Source organism: Cyphomyrmex costatus, unplaced genomic scaffold, assembly GCF_001594065.2.
Source record: "Cyphomyrmex costatus isolate MS0001 unplaced genomic scaffold, Ccosl1.0 scaffold216, whole genome shotgun sequence".
Classification (NCBI taxonomy): Eukaryota; Metazoa; Arthropoda; class Insecta; order Hymenoptera; family Formicidae; genus Cyphomyrmex; species Cyphomyrmex costatus.
This window is the reverse complement of record NW_017276214.1, coordinates 773,720-794,448: the sequence shown is the minus strand read 5'-3', so window position 1 is coordinate 794,448 and position 20,729 is coordinate 773,720. Positions and strand designations below refer to the sequence as shown.

The 20,729-nt window shown below is 43.2% G+C and overlaps 1 protein-coding gene across 4 annotated transcripts in view; it reads left to right on the top strand.

Annotated features, from left to right (window-relative positions):
- LOC108773689 (protein groucho-1) overlaps nucleotides 1–20,729 on the top strand; it is an 85,443-nt gene that overhangs the window by 18,244 nt on the left and 46,470 nt on the right. For 3 of the 4 annotated variants that reach the window (XM_018539585.1, XM_018539586.1, XM_018539584.1), the window contains exons 2-4: nucleotides 5,545–5,642; nucleotides 9,942–10,005; nucleotides 16,045–16,089. In XM_018539585.1, coding sequence (XP_018395087.1) covers nucleotides 5,545–5,642; nucleotides 9,942–10,005; nucleotides 16,045–16,089 — 207 coding nt within the window. Of the gene's footprint in view, nucleotides 1–5,478; nucleotides 5,643–8,064; nucleotides 8,129–9,941; nucleotides 10,006–16,044; nucleotides 16,090–20,729 lie in introns of those variants that run through there. The other variant, XM_018539583.1, reaches the window with a different exon arrangement.

The following is a 20,729-nucleotide window of genomic DNA, read 5'->3' as shown; positions in this document are numbered from 1 at the left end:
AATGCATACGCCATGGCGGCGTACCGCAATTTCAGCATTCCTAAGAATTGTGATGTGAGCGCGAGAATCGTCTCGTCTCGTTTCGTTTCGTTTCACGATGGAGAGACTCGCTTTCGCGCGCAATGCGAGACGCACCACGCGCTCGCGCGCTCGCGCTATCATTATTCTATGCATTATTTATGTCATTTCCCGTGTACCGAGTACAATGTGGGTCTACGAATCAAAATGCATTGCTTATGCAAATAGCGGTCGTGCCCCGCAGTCTCGGGATGAATTCGCAGTCTGCTACGGGGAATAATCATAATGATCAATAAGATACAACCGCTCGTACGCTCCTCTCTCTCTCTCTCTCTCTCTCTCTCTCTCTCTCTCTCTCTCTCTCTCTCTCTCTCTCGTTTTCCCCCTTTCTCTCCACACCTCATGCAAATCTTGAGGCGTATTGTCTGGCGATATTAAGGGAATTGTTATCGCGTTGCATAATTTCGGTATTCGATCGTGCTCGGGTTTGCTTAAGCTCACTTGCTCGGCAATCAGTTTGTTGTATACCCAACATCGATTTCCGTATTGTTTTTCGCCTAATTTCCCGCGAAAATTGTAGAAATTACATAACTTAAGCTCATTATCGGTGATATTTCGAGCGCGATATATTATTACGGTTGTATATAAGGAATCTGATTTTATGGCGCTTAAACAGAGCTATAAGATAAATCATGTTTTTGCCTATTCTCCACCGCGCGCGATATTTCGATGATATTTTGCGACCAACGGCTCTCTACGGAATAACGGAAGGTGGTAGAGAGAGGTTCGCTTATAGGGCGAACGCGGTCGGTTCTGGTCGTCGGGTGGTTTTGGAATCCGCGCCACGAGTCGGTGGTTTTGCGGTGCGGCGAAAACCGCCGACCCTCTCGAAGCTCTTCCCGGCCGTTCTCCCTGTTTGCGTCGTCCTTTCGCGTAATCCCACCATGGTTTAGCGAGTTTCTCACGAGAGCCTCTAAGTAAAGCGGACGAGTGCTCACGGCCACCAACTCTCGAGACTACCGTCTCTTTGATTAGCGTGGTATATCGGGTGCTCCGATACAGCTATTTCTCTCGTCTGTTAAGTTAAGACAGACGTTGATCAAAAGGAATTTTATTACTTCTTACAAGTTACAGTAAAATCTTTAATAGTACTTTTACTCTTTTAATGAAAAAGTTGAAATAAATTGAAATAAATATAAATCATTACCTTTTAATTTTTAAACAGGCGAATAGCATCCTATACATAATAAAAAATTACCTACAAAATTTTAAAGTTCTCAAAATTTTTATATTCTTTCGTCTCACAAGTCGGATATAAATAATGTGAATTTAACTCTGTACATATTATTATAAAAATGCACGAAGAGTTTGGCTTTGCTAAAGTATTTAAAACTTTAGCTGGACATATCTGAAAATACTTTTGTTTTCGACCATCAAAGTAATTATATATAGAACGCTCAAATTTATTGCTAGAAATTTTTTTCTAATTTACTCATCATGCTTGAGATTCTTTCTATATAATTAATTTCAATGGGCCAAAATTATTTTTAGTTTCGTATTTGGTTAAATTTTTAGACACTTTAGCAAAATTGTTATTTCTCCGAGTATATAAAAATAAAATATTTTTAGGGTGTGTTAATTTGAGCACCTCACCTACCTAATTAAGAGTTAACAGGTTGCGTAGCATTCTTTAGAACGAGAATAAATTTGTAACATTCAAGAGCGCAATGTATATATCCAGATATATATATCTGATCGTTCCAGCGGCATTTCCATTTTAGACGCGACCCTAATGTGGGCACAATGCCCCGTTTACCATAGCTCGAGATGAGCAAATGTTCTTGGCACTTGAGCGCGCGCGTGCCTCGTGTTTGGTTACGGACTTGATCACAGGCGGGGACATCGTAGAGAGCAGTTAACCTGTCCGATAATACGTGCCGATAATCAGGCATCTAGTGGATGACGGACGGCGGGATCGATGGAGCTAACGTAATTAGACGCAGCGATACGCGCCACTTAAGCGTACTTGAGTGGCTGCAAACGCAACTGATTGGTCCAGTTGCTGTTAGCGTTAGGACGTAACACGGCATGGTCGACTTGTCGTCTCCTCTCCTCTCTCTCTCTCTCTGTTTCTCTTTGACGGCTGAAGAGACAGAGTGACCGTAAACGACGACGTCGCCCCGTCGTCGGCTTTAACGAACGTCCATTGAGCGGCCTCCTCGCTTCATTGAGTCGTCCGCGATAATATACTACGAAACGGTAATCCGGTATCTGCCGGGATGTATTAAATGTCGCGCGAGACTCGAAAACCAATAAAAGCGCGATCGTGCCGATCGTTGCGCTTTAATGCCAATTCTTGTTCGTCGTTATCCGGCCCCGGCTATCGTTTTCACGGGGTTGTCGAGCCGATAACGCGCTATTTGAATACCGCCGGTGCGAACGCGCGCCCGCCTATTGCGATGGCTCTCGATCGGGCGGAATAAAAAGCGCGGCGTGGAAAGAGGGGCCGAATGATGATGCGGGAGAGAGGAGGCTATCGGATAATTAAATCGGCCACGGCACGTAAAGGACACTGATTGACGTGCGCGACGGCTACGTTCTCTCATTATTATTCGTCGAAACGACATAATTCGTGCGCTTCGCTTTTCGACGGACGCTAACCGTGTGATGTTCGACGGTGTGTTGCTGCTTCTCTCTCTCTCGCTCATTCACGCGAAAGGCTATCACTAGCGTCCATTCCATTCGATGAATGTTAAACCAATGAATATTTCAAGAAAATATCAGCAAGATGCTGTTGTGCTTTTGTGACATTTGTAATATCATAATTTATTACGGTCAATATTTCCATATTTATTAAGCAAATGTGTTTTGACTTCATCAGTAACATTACAATAATTATGCGGCAAGGCTTTATTAATAAATATAAATCTGTTTTACGAGTGGCGTTGGTGTTTCGATAGACCGACATTCTTGCCTTATCGATCTATGAACGGAGCTACTGGAAAATGCCAAGCAGCACGTCTGACGCCTAACTGTTCTGTTCTGTTCTGTACGGAGCGAAAGCTGATAAATTAATTGGATTGACCGTCCGTCGTGACTTGTCGCGTACAAATCGGATCAGCGATTCCGTTACGATCAGCTGTTCGCCAATTTGCATTAACTCCGCTCTTCCGTCCCTTAATACGGTAGGCGAATAGAATCCTATTCGCATTACGTCGCATTTAAAAGTCGCTTGCGAAAGATGAGCTTCTGTGTACGTGTATGTGTGCTTGTGTATATATAGTATATCCGCAAATAACAAGTCAGCGAGCGAGCGAGATATGCAATGTTGTTTTGGTACGACTCTGCCGATTCTGCGAGCTTGAGCCGTTTAAAGATATTGCACGCCTGGCGCACAAATCCTCGACGTAATTCGAATGTATACGTGCGATAATGCAACGGGAAGAGAAGCCTTTTGCGAAACCGTGAAGATTAATAAAACACGTTACAGTGACTACGAGCAGCTAGGAGGCTTAAATTTTTTACCACGTGTTAAGATACCTTGATCTTCGTCGTATCTTCTCTTGGAATATCATTTTTACTTTTCAGTATAATACAAAGGCGTGTGTGTTATAAAAAATCAGATATTTTTAACCAGAAAATAAGGAACGATTTTTAACTTTAATATATACACATGATTGTCTAGTCTTTCACATCATTTTAATAAATATACAAAAATTAAATAATTTTTACATATACTTTATAAAGTATTTATAAAGACGTGTATTAAAAAAAAAAATTCTACGTTGAGAGAAAAATTTGGATGCTGCAACAATTTAGATGGTAAAATATGACATGGCGTTTTAAATTGGCTGCAGTAGCCAATTTTCAGTTGCATTAGCCTATCGAAATCATATATATTGATATTGCGATTCGCTGCCTCGGTAATGTATAAAGTGCTTGTGACAGAAAATTTGTATGCATCCAATAAAAATGCCAGCAATTCTCTCTTTTTAGTCATAATATAAATGTTGAACTAATTACTTGATGCTGCTAATTTAACGAAGAAAAAATGTGCAGAACGTATAAATGAGTCGTGTGTACTAAGGGCTAAAAATAAGAATTATAGGTTGAATATTTATACGTGTGTTTCTGATATTATATATATAGCGGACCGGGCACGATGTCACGTGTGATTCATTAGTGCAGAAACACGCCCGAAAGTTGATCTTTATTTTACGAGTTTTGGCACGATTTTCATTACGCGATCGCGATCGCCAGCGAATCATTAGCGACCTCTCACATGAAACATCGCGATTCCGGCGTATGTACTTTGTTCGTTGTGAAATCTAGATTGTACGACACAGGAAAATTGGACGGGGGAAAGAGAGAAAGGGAGAGGGAACTATATTCCGGCTTTTACGAGGCCATAGTGGCGTATCCGTTTTGCAGGGCACGACGTGCAAAACGATCGATAACATGCTCGTAACGTTATTACCAACAGGTATACGGAGGCGGGTAGCACCGGTACTACCGGCAATAATGTGGCTTTTACGTTCGTGGATGCTGATACTGCAACCACCAAAGTAACTCGGCGTTTGCTACAGCACGCTTCGCAAAAATAGTAGTCTATTATGAAGTACCTAATTAATTGCGGCATAAATATAAAAATATACTTAAAGGATATAAATCTAATTAAGAATCATTTGTGCGACGTGAAATCGGTTTAAATTATTCAAATTGTTTCTGTTTTCTTTTAAGACTGATAAATAATTGGCACACAGTTTGTTTGAAATGGAAATTGTATAAATTCACAAAACTATTTAGGCACGAAGACCGAATATGGTATTTTTATGATTGTTTCTGTTCCTACAGTTCATTAAAAGTTTGACTTCTCTAAGCTCGAGGGTTAATCACTACTTTGATAGAATAATTACAAAACAGTTTTGAAATTTTTTTTCAAATGAAAAAACTAACTATCCAAAATAAGTTTAGTGCGCATTATCCTGTATTTATATATTTATTATTACATTGTACTTAGTACGTGTAATGCAATGAAACCTGAATCAAAATGAGATGTATATGAACTACTAAACCACAGATAAACTTTAAGCCAATTTATATTACTATGATTATGCGTTGAAGTTGTGGAATAGTTAGAACTGTACTCGAAGATGATTACATCAGTAATCGTTGACTTGTGGAATACACGCGAGTGAAATGACTTTAGAAGAGTCACCAAAATTCGACAATAGTTTTTACGATAAGAGAAATAAAGAGTAGATAAATGGACGCACACAGAGAGATTTGTATTAAAATTTAAGAAAAGCATTAATTAACGGGTGGTTTTTCTGTTGCGGAGTAAGTATACGTTTGTCGAAGTATAGCAACATTTTTTTTATCCGACTCTGTGTATCGATTTCGGGTTACCTGGGAGTTTGTGGAACAGCGGAGAGTCTCTCGAATAAATCTTAGGGTCTTATGGGCTTTAATGGCGTTAAGGGATTGTGGCGCATTGATACATTTAATGGCGTTTTTGTGTTGCAGGGTCCACCGCAGCCTGGACAGCCGTTCAAATTTTCGGTCGGCGAATCCTGCGATCGTATCAAGGAGGAATTCAACTTTTTACAAGCCCAATACCACAGGTATCTTTCTTCGTTTTTTTTTTTTTTTACAAACTTATCCTCATCGATTTCAGTCAATCGAAGATGTACGGATTTTATTCATTATAAATCATGATCGATACGGCCAATTTGTCACATCTGTTTTCGATAATCCTGGCAATTTGTATTAATTATATACGCGTCAAACTCCATAAACTTACATCTTCATTGTCTGTCACAGCGATATTGATATTTATACAATTTTTTCTGAGTTAACGACGCGTATTTTTCATTCTGATTATTAAAGTACCTTTATAAAAATTGATATTGATACAACTTGTCCCAAAGCTTTACGCGATCTCAACCGCATTTTTTTTTTTTTTTTTTTTTATAGAAAAATTGTCGGATTCCCATTTTTTCGAAAAAAATAAAATACATATTTTCCCGCGGATAGTTAAGCGTGATGTAAATTCCGTTCAGTGGTCACTAGTTTGTCGAACGGAGTAAACGTTCGCGTCCGTGGACACCGCAGGGCCGTAGTATCCATTAGGCGCTCGTGCAAATACCGCGTGGGCGCGCACGCGAAACGCACGAACTGATGTACGGACGTAGGTAGATAATTGTTTGTCCGACCGGAAGCTGTGCACACCGAAGTATGCACACGGTCTGGAGAAGGAGCGAAGACCTCCATTTGGATAGTGCGTTTATGTGCATGCGTGCACCTATCTGCGATTGGCAGTAAAAAGGGTTTCCTCTCGGAGATCACGCTCTTTGGCAAATTCGGAAGCGAAAAGTTCGCTGGTGCGTGACTAGTTTCTTCGATCGTTGCACTGAGAGAAATGTTTGGTATGAATAACCACAGTTTTGTTACTGACGCGAGAATTATTTTTTTGTTGATATGTTACTGTTTAAATCGTTACTTACCACGGACATTAATTTGTTGAATTTAGTAAATATAAACTGATGATTTAATAATGTCGGTTTGTACATACAATGTTCAGTGTAACATTTTGTTACCGGCACAAAACAATTATACATGAGAATACTATATAAATATCTCTTATTCTTATATAGAGTAAAATTATGTTTTGGAACGTTCCCGGCTTGATAAAGATATTTGCGGAGTTAGATTGATTGATTGTTAATTGCCTTGAAGAAAAAGTCACCGTGATATCGCGAGAAGTACACGAAACTTGTACTCCGCTTTATAGGGCGTTTCTTTTACGAGAAGACACGCAATCTCTAAAAAGCTCCGCGAAACATTCTATCATAATAGATTATTTTCTTGAAATTATCAAAGAAAATTGTAAATTGCAACCAAATATTTTATATTATTTATAAAACGTGAGTAATCAAATAAAATTGTATACTGTTAAATCGAAAGATTTACCAAATTTTGCTTATCTAACAAAAAAAATTACATTAACAAAATTGATCACCATCTATTTGTGAATAATTCTCTTTTGTCGTTGCCATTACTATAACTTTTTTCTCAGTGTGAATTCACGTCTTTATTTATAGATATGTTAAGTTTACAACGTTCGTAGAAAAAGCTATCGGTATCGTTCCTCCCCCCTTGTCCTTTTTTCACGAAAGTTATATATAGCATAATAGCACAAAGTGCTGACAACAAGAGAGAAATAATTACGATAATGACGCGATGATACCCGGCGGGCACGTTTTAAGCGAATAAATTTTATCTCGCGTTTAGAAATACCGCGATGAGAACAACATTCATAAATTTTGTGGATTGAGATATTAATCACGGAAAGGCAAAAATGCATTCGATCGCGTGAAACAGAGAGCTATCTCGGCCACGTGTTAGTAGGCGCGCGCATTCAAGCGCGCAACGTGATTCTCGATAAATCGTCCCGTAAATCGTTGGCACGGCGTCAATCTGAAATAATTAATCGGCTTTCTGACCATACGAGTATTGCCGTTTGCGTAACGAGAGTTGCCGCTCGCGCGAGCGTGATCGTTAATATCGTGCTAATTTATCGCCTTATATAGGTGAGATTACGCCGCGCAACATATAGCGTGATTCGCCTTTCACGAATATTAAACGCCGCGTCGAAATTACCGCGCGTGCATTCTATCATTTCCTCGAACCGAATTAAATCGCTTCGTTCGCGTCCCGTTACGAGACTTCTAAATTCCCCCTTTGAAAAAAAAAGAAAGATGGAAATTTAGTTGTATTCGAGAGAGAGAAACTTTAACTTTGTTATTGCGTCTCCACGCTGAACTCTCGATGACGAAATAAAAACCATTTTTACTCCGTTCGTTATCGTTGAAGCTTTTACAGTTGTACCTCTTTATTTTCTCTCGTTCGCGATATATGGCGCGTTTTATACGGCGCGTTTCTAACTTAATGTCGCGACGAAGAACGACGAGCGGAGGGACAATGGCTCCGACGATTTCGAGGGCTGGTGGATATTAATGCTCTGTTCTTGTTCTTCTTACACAGCCTTAAATTGGAGTGCGAGAAACTGGCCAGTGAAAAAATAGAGATACAGAGGCATTACGTGATGGTAAGCCCGGAAAAGGATAAAAACGTAGAAAGGGGCAGCGCGTTACTCACACACATACACTCTACATATACGCGCACATCCACACAAAGCCATACGAATCATCCTGCCGTTGTTCCCAGATTAAAATGCATTCGTTTTCGTCGCGCTTGAATTCGGGAGATATCGCTCGGTCGCGGTCGAGCTGTTTCAATTCTCGCGAAATTGAGAAGAACCTAAAATAAAAGGGAGGGAAATTATTAAAAAACCGATTTGATTTTACCGAAATGAATTTTCGATATGCGCGCGGCAGCGCGACTGTAACGCTTTTTATACATTATACGTGGGAGTGCAATTAAAAGGAAAATGGTACGGATCTTCAAAGAAATGTCAGAGGTATAATTTCAGAGAGATTGGATTTGTGAGCGGTATATAGAGAGAGAAAAAAAGTCTCGGGGGAGAAAAAATTATCATCGCGCGAGCATTGGCGTCGCATCAAAAAATATATACTGGGAACATGCTGGGGAGAAACACGTACGAATCACACAGAGAGACACGACGCACCCTCGTACTCGTTATCGTAAGTATATACAGTCATGGAGCAACGGCAGCGGCAACAGCAACAGCAGCAGCAGCAACAGCAACGGCGGCGGTGGGCGCGATGCACTCGAGCGTTACGGGCGCATATACGAACGCATTCATTTGCCGCGGTACAAGCGGTTTTGTCGACTGCCGCCCCCACCGCAAGATTATTTTCCTGCGCCCCCGGAGTGCCGCGAGCCGCGCTAAACAAAAATACGCCGTCGGGCTTGTCGTCGTTAAAAAAGTTATCGCCACCGCGGACGGGGCCTTTGTCCCCGCTCTGATGTCGCTGTCGCGGGTAACATGGTGGCCGACCAAGTGAATATTAATATGCGCTTTAACGCGTCGGGGAAAAGCGCGACGCGACGAGGATTAACTCTTAATGAACCTGCGCACTGCCGCGCCGATTCTCTCGTATTGATTTTCTATTAACTTTCTTTTTGAACGTGGCAAAGTGCTCGAAAACACATTTTCTGACGATTACATGTTTTTTTTTCCTCCCCCCCCATCCCCCCTCCCATAAAATGATTAATTTGTCGTTCTCGATAATGAACAGTTTTGTTATTTAATATTTAACGACAAGTAGTACCTACCTAACGCGTTTACGATTGTTTGTATTTGCATACGATTTCCTTGTTAATTGAACGCGATGTAAATTCCACGAATGCGTTTTTATGAATTATTCGCTCGCAATCGCGACGCTTCCAATATTCTCCACGGTCCACTTGGTAAACACGAAACTCACACACAATGTAAAACACATACACACACACACACGCACACATATGGCCAGTATATAACAATTATTATCAATGTTTGTTGCGGCTGCACTAATTGTGTGTTTTTAATGGCTTGGCTGTGCACCACCCCTCCGCAATATCCCTCAATTTGGGGGCGTGATAAAAAGAACGAACCGGTTCGGAAGGTTAAAAAAAATGTACGCAGAAAAATCCGGGACAAATTAATGAATCGTTATACGATTGAACAACGTTCGCATTTCGCACATGATATCGCATCCCTCGTTTACGGAGCCCAAGTCACAGACCCTCGACTCGTTGCGATGACTCGATAATCTCGTTTAGCGGCGTTATTATTCTCTATTGTTAGTCAAAAACGCGCCACGAGACCCCTCCTCCCAGGTCATGCGAAAGAGAGGGGCCCCCCCCATCTTTATTTTGCCCCCACAGCTTTTGAATGTCGCCTGCACTTACTAATGTTTAGCTTACACGTGCGATTTCCTGCTTGTTCTGTCCAGTATTAAGTTGGAGCTGGAGAAACTCGCCCAGGAGAAGACGGAGATGCAGCGCCACTACGTCATGGTGAGTCCACACAAGCTTACAAAACCTCTATCGCAGAACCTATAATATCGATAGTAGTCGTATTAAAGGATCATGCGGCGCAACGCGTCGTTTTCTTATTTCGCGTCTTATATTAGAGACTCGAGTCCTCGGAAAAATTTACCTTTTCGCTCCCTCTTGAGAGTGAACCGTTGCGCGGACCGCAGAGAGCACTTGACGTTTTAGTTCGCCCGCCAAATTTGCACTACGAATGCAATGCCGAAATATATCGAAGTGTGTAAATTTTATCTCGTGCATTTGTCTTATTTACATTACGCGCCACAAAATTAAAGTGTAGTACATATATCTCTAGAAGTCCGATTTGCGATAAAAAAAAAAAAGATTTGTCTCGCGGCATAAGAGGATGGCGGAATAATTTAGAGTCACGTCGTACACGTTGCCGCCGCGCGTTGCTTCTTCGCGGCTCCTCTTTCGCAGTTTTGTTTTTCGGCTTTGTCCCGCGAGAGTACACGTAGACGCCGCGAAAGTCTCGGCTTACTTTCGCCCGTAGATCTTCGTTATCGCGATCCACCGTCGACCGTTGTGCAGTGTATGCATCTTCATTAAGCCGTGCGAAGCGTAAAGAGTTGCGCACCGCTTTCTTCATGGGAGGTCGAAGGTCGCCGAGAGTACCGGTTTTAATTTTACGCCAGTTGTACCGACCTCTCGGTGCGGAGATCTCCATATTCTTTTCGTTTATCCATCTTGAAATGTCTTCACACATAACGCGATAATTTCCAGGTATATCCAGCTTAGTGCCCCAGAGAGAAGCATAGATCGAAATCTTTTTTAGATCAAGGCACAGACACACACTTCCTCGCGCGATTTGTAAATTTACCGCGAAGATATTCGTTGCGCTAAATTGACTGGAAGTTGATTCGAGAAATCTTGATAGAGAGAGAGAGAGAGCCGCGCGTGGTTCGCACGCCGTATAAGTTTGCGGTCCGCTAGTCGGTTGCCCAAAGTTCGCGAAGCGTGCATTATAGGCCGGCGATAATTTATAGGCCGTACTCGACCGCGCTCGGTCGATGCAAATAACTTGATATAAAATGCGCGGCGTTCGTTCTCGCGTGGACGTGGCACTTCCGCCGATTCACGCCGGCACGAAGATTAATCGCGCGATCGTCTCACGTACATAACGTGTTGTATACGTCGTGCGCGAGAACGCGCTTATCTCAGGTATGCGCGTTCTCTCTCTCTCTCTCTCTCCCAAACGCTTTCGATCGATGTTCGCGCCCCGATCCGTTTGCGCGCGTTTTGTACCGATCGATCGGCCTGCGAACTCGCGCTGCTCACGCATGTGACAGGTTTAAATGTATCGTAATACATATCATACTTTATTCCACTTTCGTTTCGATGTGGCAGCAGAGGGGCGCTTATTGTTCTGCCAGTTGCGCGGTAACGAACGTCGGCGCGAAACATAGCGAAACCACGGAATGCACTTAATCAAATTTCGATCGGCGAGCACGAAAGCATATTTATTGCGCTATCGTCCTATCGCGTCGTTTTATCATTGATGATTGATTACCGACGTAACAAGAATTTATCGTAGTATCGGGTTTAGGTCGGCGTTAGCAACAGGTACTCACGTCTCTCGGCTAAACACGTCCGAGTTCGTATCGAGCGAGTCATTGATTCCTACGGGTGCAATCGTATATAGTCGCAGTGCGTCGCGCGGATGCTTTGTCGCCCTCATCGTCGATGAATTGCTAGCATCGAATAAAGTATCACGTTGTCACGTCACGGTCTTGCTACGGTAATCACCGTAGTTTGCTTTCCTGCAGCAGAGACACAACACCCGCGTCTCGTTTTCCCCGTAGAATTACGATGGCTCTGTCCCGGATACTGCCGCGTTCCATCTACCGCCGGTATATACAGTAACACGAGATATCTCGCACACATTGACGGGTGTATGTACATACCTACTGTAAAGCCGTATCTGGTCTCCCTCGAATTTTCCACGTGACATCGCGAGGCAACGTTTACTGGCAGCCAGCCGGCGAATCTCCCGGGACTCGTTATCGATGGAGGCCATCGCGTATATACGTTGGTAGTGCGAGCCGTCGGATCTCCCCGGTATACGACATCGTTATACCACGACGGGTGTAGCCGTCCGGCCACGGGGCGTTACGCCTTTACGACTCTTTCATGTAATTGTCGAGCTCGTGAACTTTTACGAGCGCGCGAACCGCGAGCGTGGCGGGAGACCGGCCGCGAAGCACTTTGTTCGTCACGCTCGCAATGCCACCCGATACATTTAGCTAGCGTATGTCCTCCGCTTCATATTTCCGCTTGTGAAACGTTAACTATATTTTCGCGCGATACCTTCGTCGCGCGAGTGAGTGAGATTTTAAAGCGTTTCTATTAAATACGTGAGAATAGTGTTGGAGACGTAGCAACGCGTTTACGAGAGAATTAATTCCCGCATACAGGGTTGCCACAAAACTGGATATCAAGGAAATCGCGGTCGGAGCAAGAAAAGAAAAGTCTGGAAAGTCGAAATTCTTGATTTAAAAAAAATTTGATATTTTTAAAAATACTATCCTAACTTAACAATTAAAAATGCAAGCGGTGCATTGCAAATGTGTGTAAAAAATAACTAGAATATACGTGTGTATTTTTCCGTGTAAAAATTACTTATATTACGCTTTTAAATGTATAAATTAACTTTCGCATGCAGTACAGTTATTTTTACACGGAAAATCAATTACACACATTATTGTAATCATTTTTTACACATTTGAATTTGCAGTGTGTAAGTAACATTAATAGTAATTTACGTTGTTATGTTAAATTGATCTCTCAATAAAATATTTTACGGTATTGCAAATCAGGACACGAAAATACATAAAATTTCAAAATATCACTGCGAGAGCCACGGAAAATCCATGAAATTTGATTTGAAAATCAGGGATAAGTTATAGAATGAGGAATTTGTGACAACCCTGATATACGATATGTCGAGGCTTGATTTGCTGAGTCATTTCGTAGCACGAACATACGAGTATAAACCATTGCAATCGTACACGTATAGGCTGTGGTATGTTCTTGATTAAGCCGATTCGACCGCGAAGTAATGAGGTTGCAATGAGGACGAAATTTGCAAATCGCACACGACCAGAAACATATCGTCATCGCTTAAAGAGTATGTTCAGGAATGGATTTTCATTGGGAGACGATGAAAGGCACGATAACAGTCTTTTTATCTTTTTCTAACGCGAGAGGGGACGAGCTAGCACGTTCGTGGGGTAGATACCGATCGTGATCGATATCGTTCGGCTGCTCGTGAATTGAAAAGAGATTGCGCTATCCCGGAGTCGTTTTCGCGATTCGATCGGTCACGATTAGAGGTGACTACTCCACGGAGTAAGTCGGGGAGTAAGTTTTCAGCTAATAATTCAACCCAAATGTGCTCTCGAATTGTTTCTCGAAAGAGAGAATTTTATACGAACGTAGATAAAAGCTCAAATTATTCCTGATCGAGAAAAGACGAAAAGACAAATGTCGAAAAGCGTGTACCAAAGTTCCACATTTAATTCTTCTTAATTCTTGTGATTTAAAAAATAGTGCGACGCGCGACGTCTGTAAAATATTGATTCTATGAGGTATTCGTAATCACGTCGTATCGAGTTTACGAGTGGCTTCATTCCATTATCGTAACTGACTGTCGCTGTTCACAGTATTCCTTCGCTCGTATTAGACATCTCGACCACGAGAGTGGCGTTTCCAGTCTCGTGATAATTAAGATCCTGATCTCCCGTCTCCGACAGTCTCCCTCCGCGTTAGTGAGGTCTATTAATTAAAGACCAATTGCTTCGTTGGGGTCTCTGGTGGCGAGACGATCCTTCGTGTAGCTGCACTTCTTAACTGTCTCTTTCTCTTTCTACCCTTAAATCCGTCAAATACACGAGAGGAAGAGAGAAATCTTTTACAGCTATATTTTAGATAGTAAATTAAAAATAAAAAACGTTTCGTAATTAGTTCTCTCTGATAATAAAAAAGTTCGATGATAAAAAAATAAAATACGTCATTGATAAATTTTTAATTGCTTTTCTTTTTTTTTGTTTTCGACGTTTTGTAATAAAGTTGATGTATTTAAATATAATTAGATTTTACTATATGTTAACATAAGCTACGAGCTTTCAGCGAAATTATTATTTTCGCAAGAACAGAGCCGATTGAAATATACATTTCGCGATTTATTGATAATGCTCGCGAGCGCGAATGTAATAAAAATATGGGCGGATTAATTTATATTTAAAAGCAGAGCGTACACGGGGCCAAATTTCTACATTTATATTTTCTATATATACATTGTAGCGTTCGCAATTTACAAAATAATCGTAATTTCGAAGATAAACCGCGCCGAATGAATATCGAATTATTAAAACAAACGGGTTTAATTAATCGCGGCCTGTCCGAAGCAGATTCGTAAAATATTCATCCAGACGAATTTGCCAACGTTTGAAGTATTAACGGTAATTCTATCGCATTGCGAAATAAATATTACCGCTGTCGTTAAAATCGTAACGTCGAGAACATTGCGTTCGAAAGCGCGAGACCGTCTTCTTCGACCGCGTCTCGACGTCTCTCGCGCGTTTATTACGTTACGTTCCCCTCGTATACGCGAGAAAAACTCTAAACCGACTGTCGTAACCGCACCGATATATTAAAACGCGGTTTAGTACACTCTTTACGACCGCACCGAGCAATAAAGCTCGTTTCACAACGGTCGTTGATTCCGCGCTGGGAATAATGCGGCGACTATATTCAAGACGCTCGTTAAAATCGCGAACTGCCGGATTTTCTCTCTTTTCCTCTTTGGTAATCGTCGTTACACGCTACCCTTTCCACCGGTGTGTTGGTATTGCATCGGTCACAGAATGCATGCACTCTCTCTCGAGGAACGGAAATGCCTGTAAAGCACTACTACAGCTACGTTTACGATAGATAAATATGTGCGCACTATTTTGTCGCGAGTCTTTACGATCAGAAATCTCATGCGTGCGAAATGAGAACCGCTGTTCGGTAAGCGAATTAGTTAAAGCCAGCCCCGGCTGAGTCTTGTACACACGATGTAGAAACGATGTTACGAGAAACCGGTCTTTGGTCGACACGCACACGTGCACCCGACGGCGCGTACATACGTACAAGCCTTTTCTCCCTCTTGGGGAGAAGAAGGTGGAAAGAGAAAGAGAGAGAGAGCCGCGCTCCTTTCTCATCCTCGTTTTTCTCATTTTCTCGACGCGCTTATCCCTCTTACCGACTGACTGCGGCCTCGCATTACGGCTCAATTTGGTCCGCTTTTCGTAATCTCGTAATCTCATTTGATCGATATAATCTCAACCCCGCAATCGTGAAGCAGGCCCTTAAGGATCTACCGTGAGGCGCTCTTCCTATGCACAGCCATCATTATGGATTCAAACAGCATCTTGGTTTGCGAAACTCGATAACTCGATTAATACCGCGGAGTGCGGCTTTGCGTTTTATTCAATGTGGTATTTATATGGCAATTTCAATTATTTATCCTCGGATCGTTTTGTGTAAAAATAACACGTCGTGTATTACGACGTATTATCTCTTTCTTCGTCGCAGTGAAAGATGAAGTCGATGTTCACGTTTACTTGGTGAACATGTATGTACCTACCTACATTATATACGGTATTGCATTCGTGGCGCAGATTTAATCGAATTCTCTTAGCTCTCTGAGAGAGAATAAACGGGAATTTTACACGGTAACGTCTTCTTCGGAATGGGATAAAATGACAAAGCCGTAACATAAATACGAAAATTGGATTTCGTGTGAGCAACCTTCCGGCAAAGTTCAGCTTTTGCATGAGAAAGTCGGCGTTACGCTGCTAGTTTGCGCACGCATCACCTTACGCTTAACGTCGACGTGGCTTCGTTAACGAAACGCATATAACGATGTAGCCATGCAACACTACGCTTATACTAATTCCATACTAACATTGTAATTTATGTGATTACGTTCTAATCTGACTGTTTCATTTACTTTTGCAGTATTACGAGATGTCGTACGGGCTTAATGTGGAGATGCACAAACAGGTAAGAGATTCAATTTTGCATACATTATATTTCAAGTACCTTGAAAATGCGGTAAAGAACGATATCGCGTCGTGATCGATACGCGCGCGACGTCAGTTGGCGGTGATTTATTAATCGCTCAGTTGGCACGTTGCGCGCAGCTTTGGGCTTTAATCCAAAATTAAAGGGCCGAACACGAGGAGAAAGCCCCGATTACGGGGTGTTTGCGACCCTCCGGGATCTTAGCTATTGAATAAATATGTAAACAAGGTAATAACATGCAAATAGCAGCGCGGCCGGAGTTCCCGTGTTGCCTCTTGCGCAAAACCTTGCGCAATGAAAAAAAGCAACCTAACTCGACTTCTAGACTTTTATTAAGAACTACCGAGATTACCGTGCTTTCAGAAAGCACTCGGGGGCGAATCGTCGAGCTTTTTACACTTCTTTTCACGGTGCACGTATATATACGTACAAATCGAATAATACTCGTATTCTGTTTTCTCGTTAAACGTCTACGTATTAGGTATTTTTATCCTATATATTATTTTTGTACCGAGATCCATTTCGAGAATCTCCATTACAAAGATTTCAGTAAGCTCCTTTTTTGTATCTATATATACATATATATTCATCGTATCGAATGGATCATTTGAATTTTTTATTTCCTCACATGTATCGATGGTAACCATACCGCGAAGCGTGCTTTTATCTTCTTTCTCCCTACTCTCTTTTCACGACGAGAGAAAGGTGGTACCCAGTCAAATAAATTAGGGTCGACGTGGCTCGCGAGGGAAAAGGAGAAAACGCGTTAATCGATCGGCAACGAGAGGACTCTCTTAATTATAGGCCGCGTCTGATAGAAGTCAAACGCCTCCGGGCCGGCGAGCTCGACGTAATTTTGTACAGAAATCCCGCCGGAGAATCGCATACTTCTGTTGTTGTTATCTGCGGAATGGATTCTCGATCCACCGTTCGCGAAAGGTCTGAGAAATATCTCGTTTTGAAACCGAACGTACAAGTGAATTCGTCGAATTATCGACAAGCCAGCGATATCGACGACGTAGCTCTCGAGTGTCCTAGAGTCGAGGCATTCTGTACACGCTATCGAACAAGAATCTCGATCACGAATTCCGTAGAATAAATGGCGATCCCTCTTTCTTCGCCTACTTCGATATTCTCGCCCCTCATCGACACTCCACCATAATCTATCTTGGGCGTGGGCGTGCAGCGACGAGTAATGCTCACGTTTATTGAATATTTAACAGCTGAGCCCCCGTTATTTCCTTCATGCCGCTCTCCACCCCGTCCCTCTCGCTTTGTGTCCCGCCTATTCTTTCTGTCTCCTCTTCTTTTTCCGGCAGGATGCGTCCCTCAAATCATGAATAAGACCTCGCGTCGGCCTCACGACGCGACGCAGGTCTGCACGAAGCCGGTAGCGAGGCAAGTCAGGTAGCAGTTTGCTTATCTCTTTTTCTGAGCAAGGCATTCAACCGAGAGATGGTGTTGACGCGTTTGCAAGTATTTTGGGTGCTGGGATGTGACTGGAGAAATTGAACAGCAATTACCAAGCATTTGTTTAACTTATTTATTCGATAAATTTGCATACTACGTACGTCATTTATTTAACCTTTCGCTAACAATACATATTATACTTGACTTAAATACATACATTCTTTAATGAAAGAAAGAAAGAATTGAATTAATTTAGTCAAATGAACAATTTTTTTTTCTCAATGCAACATTATGAATTTTAAATGAGTGAAATGAATTTTGACTCTTCCGTCAGCAATATGAGTCTTCGAGAAGCGAATCTTTTTTTTTTGTTTTGTTCCAGATTATATAAAAATCTGAAAAAAAGTCCTTATACTTGTCAAAGTTTTAACGAGTCTTTATCATCGTCGACGTTGGCAGGGGGGGATTGTACTTTATTTATACTTTTTTACCAATTGAGAAATTTATCTACCGAAATTCATGATCAAAATATCGATGATATCTTCCAGTTGTCGGAGTATTAAAAATTAAGTAAAAGTAATATCTGGAAAAATATTGTTAGATAGGAAAAAGAAAATATTAGTATATGTAAAGGAGCGCGTACAAATGGAAAAGAAGAGAGATTCCATGTTCCGGGAGACCGAATGGCAATTTTTCTGTATGATCGAAACGTGGATTTCCGCCTGTAAGTCTCGTAGAAAAGTTACGTATTAAGGTTGAATGAAGAGCATAACTCTTTCAAGACTCCCTCTTCACGAGAGGACATTCGTGCGCTACGTGGAGGAACAAGCCACGAGATACGTACCGTGTGTGAAATGTGGTATCGGAGCGATGGAATATAAATTCCGATAGGAAATCGCAATACGATCGTGTCGTATCCGCCGTTTTATGCCCCTGATATCCTCGAGATAAGCACTCGAGGCGGTATACTCTGAAATATACGACGTGACGGTCTCGTGCACTTTTCTGGATCGGAATGACGATTATTATCTGCTGTCACTTTTAATTCGGTTACGATTTATCGCTTCTGGTAGCCGGACGTCGGGGATTTATTATTATCGGCCGGGTATTATCGCGCGCGATTTACACGCTCCGTACACGCGCGCGCGCGCGGCGTACACGATCCGCGCGCGTATCCGGTATCTCATATTTATAAAATCGAAATGCCGTGCCGCGCCACCGCCTCGTCGACACGCTCGCTCCTGCCACGCGGTATCCGCGATTAATAGCCAGCCCGCGCGTTTATAACGAGGGCCGGGCGTTGTCGCGAGCGCGCGCGATGGAAATAAAACGAGAAAAAGCGCGGAACGCGAGAATGAATAACGGATCCGGCGATGCGAAAGAGCAAAATATCGCGGGCGCGCCCGGGAATTATCGGGTGTGTTACATTAACGCCGACGACGCGGCGGCGACCGGTCCCCCCCCCCCCCTCCCCTCCCACCGTCCTCCCCGGAGGTTATTAACGTCGCTAATTCTCGGCAATTACTGTCATCATCGTCAGCCGTCTCTGACCGCAACCGAGCTGTTACGTTTTCCTGTTACACCTGTACGATAATCATTGTCAGCCGGAATCACGCTTGCCGGATAGTTTATGGGTATATCGCGCGGCTATATAAACGCCCACGTTGACCGGAGCAGTTCTTCGATCGGCTTCGTATAATACGTGAATTAATAAGGTAATCGCTACTGTGGCTCATTTAATATCGGATATTATAGGTGTGCATAGTGATTATCGATTTCTAGAAGGATCGACGTCGTCGAGAACGCTTAGAGTATGTATATAGTAGTTAGCGAAAGCGCTTTAAACGCGTGTCGACATCTCTTTACTGGGGAATGTGTCATAGTTCTCTTTTTTTTTTTTCACATTTTTCTTATCGTTCCTCTCGGCGCCGGCGTCGATTATATAGGAAATCGAGAATGTTGTGTCACGATGCGGTATACAGTTTGATTTTGACCCGTTCTATTCCGTCGTACATCGTCGGCCAATGACCACGCGGTCGCGCGCGTTCCCCACGTTTTTATTTGCAGGAAGCGATGCGTATTGTAAACGCTTTCAGGCATTACTCTCGATTTTACTAACGCTATTACCGGCGATTCCGCAGCTGCACGTACGTGTCGGGGCAGTCGGAAAATTCACGCATGAAAAGTATGGGCGGCCACCACGAGTGATTCGATTTCGTTGTTTTGTTCGATTCGCTGGTTCTCTCCCCCTCGCGCGCGCCCTCCATCTCCCCTCCCGGCGCTTGTCTCCCCCTCCCCCCCCTCCCTCCCTCCCTCCCGGGTTGTCTCTCCATATCCATCCCATATACAGTACGCTCATTATTCATTTATCGGTTTAACGAGCACGTCCGCGATAAAGCGTCGCGAAATATCGATATCGGATGGTCAATACCCGCTCGGCTCGCTCGGTCCCTTGTTTGGCGCGTGCTCCACCTTTCACTCGGAAAAACAAAAGATCGGCCGATCGCGATTTCGCCCGATGTATCCGAGACGCGTACGTTTTCCACTCGTTAACGAGATAACGACGATGACGGTCACGGAAATTGTCGAGCGATTTTCAGATCTGTCGAACAAAACGAAACGTTTAACGTACGTAAAATTGTACGCCTCTATATTTTTTATCGAGCACGCTGGGCGTCGCGTCTGGGGGAAAAAAATACGCGACGCTCGAGGAATCTCGTTGGGCGCTTCATGAATAACTTCTCAAAAGCGTCCGGTAGCTCGTCATCTCTTGCTCGTGAGAGTGAGTGAGTGACTGCGCGAAATGTGTGCGCGGCCGCCGCGCTTTTTTTCCCGTTTTTATTGTGTCTGCAGTGCCACTGGTTTGATCGGTCGGGCCGCGCCAGGTGGAGGCGCGCGGAGGAGCAGATGGTGATTGAGAGGGAAGCAGGCGAGAGACGGAGGGGAGCTGGGGGGGAGCTAAAGGGAGAAGGCGTGCGCGGCGGGGGTGGTCGTAGGTAGAAGGGAGAAAAAAGAGGGCGAGTCCGGGCCGTCGCAACGAGTGGAGGAACGAATGGGACGTTGGTGTCAGGCGGGGGCGAAAAAGGATAGAACAGGGTGCCCGCCGGAAGGGGGAAACACCCGGGAGCAGCCGCCACCGCCGCCGTTCAGGGGGTGGTGAATGGGTGGCGGTGGTTGACGGTGGGGACGCGTTGGCGGTGGCGGCTCGG